Below are 12,748 nucleotides of genomic sequence, written 5' to 3' on the forward strand. Positions count from 1 at the left end.
TAGTCCAGCATATAGTTGACTCTGAACTCTTTTTATCCAATCTGACAGGCTCTGTCTATAATGGGTGAATTTAGCTAATTTAGATATGATGTAAATGATATACTTGTATTTTAAAAATCCACCATCTTATTAGCTGTTTTCTATGTGTTTTTTTCCCCTTGTTCCTTTCTTTTATCTCTTTCTTCCTGTCTAGAGCATTGTCTTATCACTTGTATGTCTTAAATTACTAGTGGTTTCCCTAGGGTTTTCTATATACAGCTACAACTAATCAAAATCTACCTTCAAATTATATTATGCTACTTACTGTACCATGTAAGAAGCTGGCAATAATATACTTCCTCCTATATTGTGTGTCATTGCTGCCACAGATTTTGCTTTCATGTATGCTATAGCTGTATAGTATGTCACTACTACTGTTGCTTAATGCAGTCAGTCATTTTTAGAGTGATTAGAATTGGGAAAAATATTCCTTATATGTCCCGGCTTATAACATTTCTTATTTTGCAGGTCTGATAGAAACGCACTCCAGTTTTTGTTTGTCAGGAAAGACTTTTATCTCTTATTCAGTTCTGGAAAATACTTTTTGCTTGGTAGAGAATTCTGGGTTTACAGATTTTACAAAATTAGCCTCTCATCGCTTTCAAATGTTATCCCATTATCTTCTGGCATACCTAATCGGATGAAAATTCTACTGTTTTGGATACATAGCTAGCTAGCTAGATACAGCTTGGAATTCTCTGACTTGGAGCTGAGGTTTGATGTAGAGGTTTCCTCCACTATCAGAAAGTAGTTCAGTTCAGCTGCTCAGTCGTGTCCGACTCTTTGCTATCCCATCGACCGCAGCACGCCAGGCTTCCCTGTCCTTCACCAACTCCCGGAGGTTGCTCAAACTCATGTCCATTGAGTTGGTGATACCATCCAAAAACAGAGTGGAAATGTTCCTATGAAACATTTCACAAGTTGAATTGGCGTGAAGAAGCGATTACCTTAGCACCCTTCTTGCATACAGATGCACAAAATAAGCAGAAATAAAGCACAGATGCTTATAGACACAGTTTAAAGCTGTGATGCAATGGCACCCCACTCCAGTACTCTTGCCTGGAGAATCCCATGGATGGAGGAGCCTGTTAGGCTGCAGTCCACGGGGTCGCGAAGAGTCGGACACGTCTGAGAGACTTCCCTTTCACTTTTTACTTTCATGCATTGGAGAAGGAACTGGCAACCCACTCCAGTGTTCTTGCCTGGAGAATCCCAGGGACGGGGGAGCCTGGTGGGCTGCCGTTTCTGGGGTCACACAGAGTCGGACACGACTGAAGTGACTTAGCAGCAGCAGCCTTGACAGTGGGATGCTGAGTTATAGTTCCTGGGGGAGGAGCTTGGCAGTTCCAACCTGGCTGCTCCTGATGAGCTCAGCCTCTACAATAGTTAGTTAGTGAAGTCACACAGTCATGTCCGACTCTTTGCGACCCCATGGACTGTAGCCCACCAGGCTCCTCAGTCCATGGGATTTTCCAGGCATGAATATTGGAGTGGGTTGCCATTTCCTTCTGCAGGGGATCTTCCCAACCCAGGGATCGAACCTGGGTCTCCCGCATTGTAGACAGACGCTTTACCGTCTGAACCACCAGGGAAGTAAAACAGATGCTAATGCAGGTCTTTCCAAAAAATGAAGTGGCAGCAAAGTGAACTTCTGAAAAGTGAGGAATATCTGTTTTTCATTATCTTGGGAAAATACTTAGTCATTAACTCTCCCAATATTTTTTCTGCTCTTTTCTCTCTTTCTTTTCACCTTCTGAGATTCTGATTACAAATATATTAATCAATAATTCTTAAGTGCTCTTTCTTTTCCCTTGATGTTTCAACTTGGGTAGTTTCTAGGCCTTCAAGTTTATAATTTCTTTTTTCAGTTTCTATAGAGTCTACTGATTAGTCTATTGAAGACATCCTATGTCTCTTACTGTGTGTCTGTGTTTGAATTTAGCATATTTTTGACTTTTAGTTTCCAACAATCTATTGAAATGTACCATCTGTTTATGCGTTGAGGTAACAAAAAGGCCTACATTGTTCCATTGGCATCTGAAATGGGAGTAGTCTAAAGGGACTAATCTTGTAACGTGTGGGATGTGATGTTATCTCCAGAAAAATAATGTCAGCATTAAGTTAAATTGTAGGACACTCAGCTAGTGTTGCAGAATTACTTGGTGGTGGTGGTGGCGGTGGGGTACTCCCACATATTTACTGGCCAGACCTGTCTGAAGTAAAGTGTTCTGTGTGAGTAGTGAAGACACACAGGAGGAAAAACAGTTTTGTTTTTTTCTAATGCACTTTTTAGCTCCAAATTCAGCCTTTTAGACTGCTTTTGGAAAAGGGACCTGGGTCTTTTAAATATTTATTTTCTTGTTGGCAGAGGGTGCAGGAGAGACACAGTAGGCATAAAAGTTTTGCTTTCTGGTTCTAAGAGTTCCTGCAGCCATCAGCATCTTTGGTGTCCAACTCCATTCTTTTGACTTTCACAATAGTAGAAAAAAGAAATTGAGTATTCATTGATCCATTCACAAATATTTACTGATCATCATGTGTGGTAAATATTCCAGGATGCAAAAAAGAATTAAGACTGGTTGTGGGGATTATACAAACAACAACAGTGGTTTCCAGTAACTGCTGGAGCACTCATTGCAAACTCTCAAATGGTAACATCATAGATTAAGGCCAAAATATCCAAAGATTGCAAAGCAGAGAGACTTTGATCCAGGCAGACTGCAGAATAATTCCCTGAGAGTACTGATGGGGGTACAAACTCCGACAAGGGGGAACTAGGAGAAAAAGGAAAGGACTGTGAGGTTAAACAATGATCTCCACCAGACACAAGGTCTCCATGCAGTTTCTGGGAAACTTCTGATTCATTGCTTCCATCTCCTCCTCAATTCTTTTCCACCTTCTCCACACACAAATTTTATATTGAATGTTTTTGAAAATATTTCTGGGTAGGAAAAGAAATGCCAGAGATGGAAGACATCTGGAAACATCCTCTTTTGCTTTTCATTTGTTGGTTTTAGCTTCTTGTTTGATTGCATTCATTCAATAATTCATTTGTAATTGTGGTAGGCATACCTCAATTGTTTACAGCCAGTTGCTTGCATTTCAAGTCATTGCCAATAGGTCATGAGTGAAAGTGAAAACAATAAAGCCTTTTGAAGAAAATGTAGCAAAATACTTCCACACCTTTGAGATGAGCAAGTATATGTTAGACAGGAATAAGCTACACTGTACCTCACAAAAACTGAACCCCTTTTTCCTCACAAGTCCACTAAGAGAGAAAAACACTAGCCACAGACTGGAAGGAGATACTCCAGATAAAATTCACACATGAGAATTTGCTGGAGTTGGAGTCAGAGGAAGGTAAAGAAATGTTAAAATACAGTAAGTACTTTAAAAGGCTGTAGTTGTGAGCATGCATTGGAAAATCTTTGTTTTGAAGTTGTGAACCTTCATGGGGGCTGCTGCTGCTGCTAAGTCATTTCAGTCGTGTCAGACTCTGTGCGACCCCATAGACGGCAGCCTACCAGGCTTCCCGGTCCCTGGGATTCTCCAGGCAAGAACACTGGAGTGTTTCCTTCTCCAATGCATGAAAGTGAAAAGTGAAAGTGAAGTCGCTCAGTCGTGTCCTACTCCTAGAGACCCCATGGACTGCAGCCTACCAGGCTCCTCCGTCCATGGGATTTTCCAGGCAAAAGTACTGGAGTGGGGTGCCATTGCCTTCTCCGTTCATGAGGGCAGTAGACTACAAAGGAAAGTTTTGTACTTCAGTAAGGTGACAAAAACCAGAAGAGTGAGCTGTTACCGCCTGGTTTTGAACCGGGGACCTTTATGTGTATAAAGTGAATGTGCTAACCACTACACCACAGAAACATCACCCCCAGCTTAGGTGTTTGTCTAATAAAATGGCATTCTAGTTTCCTTGGTTGCACCTCCCCCCCAATCTAATAATTTTGAATATTTCTCTTGTAGAGTATTTTCACTCACAGTGCTTTGTTTTCCATCCTTTTCAAAGCTTTGTTAAAACAGTCAAAATAAAAGGGAAAAATCCACCTAGCATTAATGTAATCTGAATAATTCAAGTCAAAAAAGAAGGAGTGAGTAATATTGCCTGAAAAAAGTATGAGCTCTGTGAAGGCTCCACAAGAGAACATTGCTCTGGCCATTGTTCTGTCTGAAAAACTTGGATTTTATAAAGGACTAAGGAGCCTGGTAGGCTGCAATCCATGGGGTCCTTAAGAGTCGGACACGGCTGAGCGACTTCACTTTCACTTTTCACTTTCATGCATTGGAGAAGGAAATGGCAACCCACTCCAGTACTCTTGCCTGGAGAATCCCAGGAATGGGGGAGCCTGGTTGGCTTCCATCTATGGGATCGCACAGAGTCGGACACGACTGAAGCGACTTAGCAGCAGCAGCAGCAGCAGTGTGATAGATAACCTCAGTTTTGCCAGGCAAAATGTAACAAAGAGAAGTGGTTAACATGTTTATTGACACAAATGGAAATATTTTAGGGTCAAGCCGGGAAAGAAAACATTTCAGGTGTGGTTTGAAACTTTGTGAGAGAAGCCCACTGAGCTTCAAGTTCAACATAAACCATATAGCTCCATTTCAGATGTCTTTAATAGGTTGAAGATGAATGTTATTGATCTGGTTTGCATTTCAGTATGGGAATGGGGCTCTGGGAGAATATTCTGCAGGACAAGAATATACCATCTTGCACATATCACCACGTAAACATCTCTGCATGTCCCTCACCAAAAGAAGACATCAACCACATTCCTTCAGCTTTTAACAACTACCTATCATAGACCTACTCTCAATCAGGCATTTGTGTTGATGCTGATTTAAGTGGTGGCAAAAAGACATACTTTCTATGAGAATTTTGAAAATTAAATTTTTATTTTGAAGTGATTTTCAAAAAGGTGCAAAGACAACAGAATTTCCTTATACCCATTACCCAGTTTCTTTTAATATTAGCTTCTTACATTACCATGGTACCTTTGTTAAAACTAAGAAGCCAATGTTGATATTTTACTAATAACTAAACTCTTGACTTTGTCTATATCACACCTGTTCTTACATAATGTCCTTTCTACTCCAACCCGTACTCCCCCACGTTGTATTCAGCCTCCCCTGGTCTGTGACTGTATCTTGGTGTGGATGAAGTATTTTTATAGAATACTTGACTATCTTCCAGTCTAAGTTTGTTTGATATTTTTCATGTAACAGCTTGAGGTTATAGGTTTTGGGGAGAGAACAAAGCACTTGTCACATCACTTTACATCAGATGTTACATGAGAGGAGCATGGCTTACCATTGGTGATGGCAATTTTGATCATTTTTAAGGTAGTATTTGCCATTTTTCTCCCTTTTCAAGTTCTTATGTTTTCCTACTTCATACTGGACTATTGGAGAAGGAAACGGCAACCCACTCCAGTATTCTTGCCTGGAGAATCTCTTGGACAGAGGAGCCTGGCAGGCTACAGTACATGGGGTCACAGTCAGACACGACTGAGCAACTAACACTAACACTGGACTACTTAGAAGCTAGTCGAAATAAGATCCATGGATGGGTCTTGGGTGGGTCAGGGGATTATTTACTTACTTACCTTGGAATTCTTTCTTAAAGGAAAAGTATCCTTTCTGCTGTATTCACTGACTTATTTTTCAATCCTTTATTTATATCAGTATGGATTTATGAATATGTATTTTACACTGCAGTTTGGATTATAATCCCAAACCATATTATTTGTAGTTCTAAGTGTTCCAGGTTTGGCCATTGACAGCTGTTTCACTCTTAGACAACTCAGTTCAGTTCAGTTCAGTCGCTCAGTCGTGTCCAACTCTTTGCAACCCCATCAACTGCAACACGCCAGGCTGTCCTTCATCAACTCCCAGAGCTTGCTCAAACTCATGTCCATCGAGTCGGTGATGCCATCTGACCATCTCAACCTCTTGTCCACTTCTCCTGCCTTCAATCTTTCCCAGCATCAGGGGCAGTTCCAATGAGTCAGTTCTTCACATCAGGTGGCCAAAGTATTGGAGTTTCACCTTCAGCATCAGTCCTTCCAATGAATATTCAGGGTTGATTTCTTTTAGGATTGACTGGTTGGACCTCCTTGCAGTCCAGGGGACTCTTAAGAGTCTTCTCCAACACCACAGTTCAAAAGCATCAGTTCTTCTGTGCTCAGCTTTCTTTGTAGTCCAACTCTCACACCCAAACATGACTACTGGAAAAACCATAGCTTTGACTAGACAGACCTTTGACTCTTTGCTAAAGAGACGATTAAAGAAGCTGTTTTTAGCTGGTGGTTCAGATGATAAAGATCTGACTGCAATGCAATGTGGGAAGCCATGGTTCCATCTCTGGATGGGGAAGATACCCTGGAGAAGGGAATGGCTTCCCACTCTACCTGGATAATTCGATAGAGAGAGGAGCCTGGTAGGCTACTGTCCAACTTTCACTATTCTTTACTGCTGTGTTGATATTAATACTTTTTTTCACCTGTCATTTTAAAAACCTTGTTTCATCCTTTGCTGAACTAGTTAAAACCTAAGTGTGGAAGTGTAGAAAGCGTCGATGGTTTCACAGTTTATTTATAGATGAATATAGTACAAGAAGTTCAGTTTCTTTGCAGAATCAGTTATCTAGTGGAAAAACATGCCCAGAGCCTCTCTACTTTCCTTGCTGGTCACTCACTGCTACCCTTTTGCCCTGTAGATGGGGTTCAATGTGCTGCACTTAGTCGCTCAATCGTGTCTGACTCTTCAGGATGCATGGACTGTAGCCCGCCAGGCTTCTCTATCCTTGGGACTGTCCAGGAAAAAACACTGGAGTGGGTTGCCATTCCTTTCTCCAGGCAGGGATGGAACCTGGGTCTTCTGCATTGCAGGCGGATTCTTTACAGGACTTCTACCTTCGGGGAAATCAAGGATTTCAACCAGCTTTATCTCTCAGGCAGTAATTGTGACACCCTAGTGGATATGAGACCAGAATTCTCATCTGTGTGTAAATGTAGCAAAAATATCACTTCATGCCAGTTGGCCCGTACAGGGATTGAACCCACGACCTTGGCATTATTAGCACCACGCTCTAACCAACTGAGCTAACCAGCCACCTGACACTTGTCCTGTTCCTCTTCATCCAGTTAAATAAAAATGAAACAAAATGGTTTCCTCAAATTCTTGGGGGCAGAAAGCTGGGAATGGCGGAAGAGAAACGAACACAAAAACCCGAAACAACCAAAAGCTACCATTAATTTTTAAAATCTTCACATTGTTCCTATTTCACTCTTCCCCCATCTTGGAGTTACGAAAGAAAAAGAGAAAAAAACATTTGGCCTCGGTGAACTGTACTTCTTTGGGGCCTGGCTCAAACTATTCTGATGGTGGTTGTTAATCATGCAATTACCTCAATAGAAGGTGTATCTGTCTTGTTTGTTGGTGTCTCCACAGTCTACCACACATTTCCAGCCTCCAGTCTGTCTCCATTTGATTCCTTCCTCACAGGGCAACTAGAGCAATATAAACCCAAACTTATGTTTTCCTAACTTAAAATCTTTCCAGGATTTTCCATTGTATTTGGAACCTGATCCACACCGCTGGACATGGTTTATAGCATATCTATGATCTGCCCCTGCTTCTCCCAAAGCTTGTCAGACTCCTTGAACAGTTATCCCAACAGATCTGCTCTGTTTTCTGGATGATCCTGTGCAGGTGTTTTGTCTTTGGTCTGTAATACCCTTCCCCAATTTATTCCCAGAATACACACCTTAAAACAGAAATCGAGTTCAAAGACTTCTTTGGTAAGATGAACTTCTGTCTCCTGCTTACATTCCCCCAGCCTTTGCCATTTGTTCTGAAATCACTGGCTACTGACCAATCAACCCGCTAAACTATTATCTCCAAAGCAGGAGTTTCCATCTCCTCTGAACGTCTGGTGCAAAGCACAATACAGGGCATATAGCCATCACTATATAAATGCTAAATTATCATGTAAAGAGTAGTAGAAAAGGTCTCATACTTTTTCTCTTATCCCACCCCACTCTATAAGATAGCAATCCTGAATTGTGGAATGTCTTTAAAAGGTGAAATAGCATGAATATTTAGAGTCATATATACCTGGGTTAGAGTTCTAACTTTGGTGATTTGCTGTAGGGAGGGATAAGTGAGCACAGACTTTGGAGCCAAGAGGGTTTAAGTCCCAAATCTAACCTTTACTAACCGGTTGAGACTGGGCAAGTTTCTTACTATCTCTCTGCCTCAGAATAGACATGAGTTCGATAGTAATTCCTATACCATAAACTTATTTCAATAATTTAGTTTTATTGTATCAACCAATTTAAGATTGTTTTTCCAATTATGTCTCTTTCAAGGTATCCATAAAGCAGGAGATACATGTATTCAGGGAGTCATTCTTGCCTTTTTGTTTTTCATTAGGATGATAAGTGCTAAGGAATATGTCGAGGCTTACTCATAGACCTCGCATTGGTTATGTACTTTTTTATTCCTCAGGTCCAAGAGTTTTACTGCCCTACCTACCTCAGATAAGAGAGATGTGAATGTAAAGGGTGACTATATAAGGTATTATACAAATTAAAAGAAAAAATGAAATGTAAGCTTTGGTTCCCTAACTGAGCATTTCTGGCTCATACTGGAGGAATTATGACCTATGGTGTAAAGAGCAGAAGCAAGATTGCACCACTGTATCTTTTTCTCCCCAACCCTCCTGTGGGTACTCTCATGGGTTAACCACTGATCCTCAAGAAAAAGTTGGATTCAAGGTCAAACTGCATTAAAAACTTCTCCAAAAATATATAAAAATTAAAAAAAATAAAAGCTTCTCTGAAAACTGATTGAGGAACAAAGGTGAGAGAAATGAGGACTCGGTTGCCCTAGGGAATCAGATAAAGGAACCACTTCTTTGGGCCAAATGAAAGAAGGCTGAGATTTAGAAAGAATCTATTCCACCTTCCAGAGTTGCAAGAGGGCTGTATTTGTTGCTTCTCTGTCATGTCTGTTTCCAGAAAAAAAAGCAGGAGACAGTGTCCTGATTGAGCTCATTCTTGACACAGAAAGAAATGGGCAGGGAGGGGAAGGCAAGGCTCTGTTCAGTTCCAAAGATTTAGTTCCACTCAGTTCCAGTCTGCTATTATCACTGATACTTTAGTCTTTCATTGTCTTCTAGAATGTAGATTAGGACCACAGGATGAATGTGCAAAGCTCTCACCTTAGATCTCGGGTATTTTTGCTGTAGAGACTTAGAAGATGCTGAGGCAAGTCACTACACAGAGGTCCACATCACAGTATGAATGGCAAGGAACACAGGTTATTTCTTATGGGAATGATGCCTTCGAGAATGCCCTTGCTCCCTATTTCTTGAGGTTTTTGATTTTGTGCCAATGGAAAATGATGAGGCTGGCGATCTGAAAGATCCTTTTCCAACAGAGCCCTGGGGAGGTGAAGAATGCATCCCAAAGCCAAAACTGCTGCCTGCCTTAACTGGTCCAAGGACAGGAGTGCTCTGAGCAAAGGGATCCATGGAAGGGCCCCTAAACATAGTTTTTCTTGCAGAAATGTTGGCCCTCCCCAAGGCAAAAGGTGTGCCCTGGCTGGTCAGGCCCTGGTTTTTTGGGCCCCAGCCTTTACCCAAGGGTGTGATGGTGTTAGTTGTCCCACTTGGCACTGCTCCAGTGCTGAATGCTCTGGAGTTGGAACTCATGTCTGGAGCAGTCACACTGACCCCAGTCTCACCACAGTCCATAGGGGTTACTAATCCCCCAAAGTCAAAAGGTCTTGGGGCTGTGCTACCAAACACTGAGCCACAAGCCCCAGTCCGGTGGGTTGGGGTAACAACTCCAAAACCATTTGTATTAGCCTGACCAAAGGGAAAAGCTACTGGAGTGTTGTTAACATCTGGCCGGAGGTTGGTAGGGATGCAAAAGGTGGAGGCTGATGGTGCCAAACCTCCAAAGGCTGACTGAGTGGGACTGTTGAAGGATGGTTGAGTCAGAGTTTGTGATGGGGTTGAGAATGCCACTGTTGAGTTTCCAAAAATGAGAGAGCTACTAAAGCTTGGGCCAAGGGCTGGTTGGGGGGCTCCTTGCTTCTGCCCATATGCAATTCCAAATGCAGGCTGGGGAGTTGCTCCCAGGGATAGTGAAAAAGGTGGCCTTGGGCCTGACCCCAAGGGAATTGTGAATGCTGAGGTTGAACTGGAGATCCTGGATGAAAATGCAGGCTGGTTGGTGTTTCCTAGGGCTGAAGCGGACAGAGAGCTAGCCCTAAAATTGGCAGTGCTCCTGGTAGGGGATATTTGGACAGCACTGGGAAGAACCTGGCTAAAGATAGTGACTGTGTGTACAGTAGGTATGGTAGGACGTTGGCATGGCGGCAAAATGAAGCCTGCAGCTGGGCAGAAACTGCCCTTGAAGGCACAGGCAGCCCCAAGAAGGAAAGTGTGGCAAGTGGAAGGGATGGAGTAAGTGTTGCCCATGGTACTGGTAACATTCACTACACCAAAATCGAAAGGTGGCTTAAGAGAGTCTTTGGATGTGTTGGCTGGTGTGGTGGACATGACTACAGAGGTAGCCTTGACCAGGCCATGGAAGAGATGGGGGGAAGCAGGGGTAGGTGGAGGAGAGGCCTGCTTGAAAGAGAAAGGAGCTATCATGGGCATAGTTTTAAGTGGTCTTACACTGCCAAAGATAGGCCTGAAAGTGGGAGTTAAGGTACCCGGAGCTGAAGATGGAGCAGCTGTGACTGAAATTCTAGAGTATAAGGAGGTCCCAGTCTCACTATTGGGTGGGAGCCCTAAAATGGGTTTTGACATGTGGTCAGCAGAAGCTGCAATAGGAGGCACAGATGCAGAAGGATGGGGAGCTGGGCTGCTCATCAGTCTAAACGAAGTACTTTGCGTAGTGGGGGCTGTAGGGATAACAGCAGATGAGTCTAGGTGCACGGCAGCCTGAGAAGCCAAAGGTAGCCGTGTGGTGCCAGTGACTGGTGATGTGGGAGAAACAGGGGTCAGATGGATGAAAGTAGCTGGGAGTTTTGAGTCCGAAGAGATGCCTGAAAGGGGGTCTGACTGTGAGCACCCAAATGGGGCTGGCAGGCTTGCTGTTGTCAGAGGTGAGTGGGCTGCACTGATTACCTCTCCAGTGGGCTGTGGGAAGTCCGGTGGACCTGGAGACTTCTGTAACTTATTTAAACTTTCCAACTGAGGATCAGTGCTCTGGGTTGGAGCTGTGCCTGCAGGAGGCAGGGTGAGAGACAGGGAAGGCTGAATAGCAGACCTAGACTCAGGGACAGAGTCTGTGGTGCTCTCAGTTGTATTCTCTCTGGCTTTGTTGCTCGATTGGAGTCCAGCTTTCTTCCATAAGGCCAGGTCTTCAGGGACTGGATGACCAAGCTGGGGAGGTGGAGTGAGAGACAGCAGGTTTTCAGGGCTAGATGGAAGCAGTGGAAACTGATTTTGCTGTCCAGAGCTGCCAGATGTTTCTGGAGACTCGTCTGATACCAGCGGGACTGGAAGGTGAGACTGATGACCTTTTTCTTTCTTTTTTACTGGCCACTCTGGTATCTGGAGTGATGCACTGGGAATACTTTTCTTCCAAGGTTCTGAGAAATCTCGAGAAGAGCTGAAAGAGCTTGAGATAGCATTTCTTTTGGAGTTAAGGGAGTCGCCTGTGTGTGTGCTGGTCAAGGAGTCCATGGAGGAGCAACCGGGCCTCTTATTCAAGCTGTGATCTGAGCTCCAAGGGTTGAGGCTTCTATTCAGAGGCCCCGGCCTAGGCACAAAAGAAGTGAGGACTCCCTCTTTAACCAGAGGTTTAAATGCAGATAGTCTGGTCTCTGGAATACTTCTCTTACAGTCAAAGCTCTCATGAAACAGTGGTTCTTCAAACCTCACTTTCCCCTTCTTGCACTCTTTGAGGGCCCTCAGCACCGTTTCCTTTGCACAGGGGTCTGGGAGCCTCTCAGAGGGCGAGAGCCCTGCAGAGTTGATTACCTCTGCTGGGGAAGCGGAGGAGGGCACTGTCCGCGCAGGAGGAACGATCTTGATGGTCACCGGGCTCCATATTGCCCTAGGGTGCCGCAGAGACCAGATACTCCGCTTGAAGTAACCTTCCCACCAGTCTGAGGGAAGAGGCCCCATGATGGAATTCTGGCATCTCTTCATGGGAAAGCGCCTCCAAGCCTCATTGACCATCCACGCGGTGGGGTTGGTAGGATCCCAGTCCGGCGGCCTTCTCGCAGGTCTGTGTCGAGGGGCGGGGTGGGTACGATGGACTTGCTGAATCCGGTAGACTTGATGAAGGGACTGAGTTAGCCGGCGGTTCACTGGCCTCTCCGACAAGTCTGTGCGCCCTTCTGCTGGGGATGATGGCGAAAGTCCCAGCTTGCCCAGGTAACTGCCCATGCGGATCAATGAAGCGAAGTCGATGACTTGGATTTAAAGTTTCCGCTCCCGAGGTTTCCGACGACCCAGCCGCGGTCGAAGTGCGCAGTGTTCGGATGACGGTTAGCATCCCGGCACGAGGAAAGAGCAAGGGTCTCGGGGCGCTCCACATCCTCCAGGCCCGGTATCCGAAAGTCAGCAGCCGGTGAAAACAGAGGACACACGGGATGTCGGCGGTCGGGGTGGCCTGCTCGGCTATTTTGAGGCAGAAGCTGGACGCTCGGGCCTCTGTTCTTTCCTCTCCAGGTT

At 44.2% G+C, this 12,748-nt stretch overlaps 1 protein-coding gene and 1 non-coding gene across 2 annotated transcripts; both read right to left on the minus strand.

Moving 5' to 3' along the window:
- Positions 1 to 7,081: 7,081 nt before the first annotated feature.
- TRNAI-AAU lies at positions 7,082 to 7,155 on the minus strand. The gene has a single exon. It is a non-coding gene; the product is annotated as a tRNA-Ile (tRNA).
- A 1,937-nt stretch (positions 7,156 to 9,092) lies between these two features.
- On the minus strand, positions 9,093 to 12,537 carry POM121L2 (POM121 transmembrane nucleoporin-like 2). Its single transcript, XM_010834022.1, has one exon. It carries the CDS (start codon positions 12,458 to 12,460, stop codon positions 9,368 to 9,370), a length of 3,093 nt encoding a protein of 1,030 aa, XP_010832324.1. The 5' UTR covers positions 12,461 to 12,537; the 3' UTR covers positions 9,093 to 9,367.
- Between the last annotated feature and the right edge of the window lie 211 nt (positions 12,538 to 12,748).

This window comes from Bison bison, unplaced genomic scaffold (assembly GCF_000754665.1).
Source record: "Bison bison bison isolate TAMUID 2011002044 unplaced genomic scaffold, Bison_UMD1.0 scf7180017863991, whole genome shotgun sequence".
In the NCBI taxonomy this organism is placed as follows: domain Eukaryota; kingdom Metazoa; phylum Chordata; class Mammalia; order Artiodactyla; family Bovidae; genus Bison; species Bison bison.

Bases quoted from the DNA above. Each gene is read 5' to 3' on its own strand.
- POM121L2 (XM_010834022.1), bottom strand. From the start codon at position 12,460: ATGGGCAGTTACCTGGGCAAGCTGGGACTTTCGCCATCATCCCCAGCA.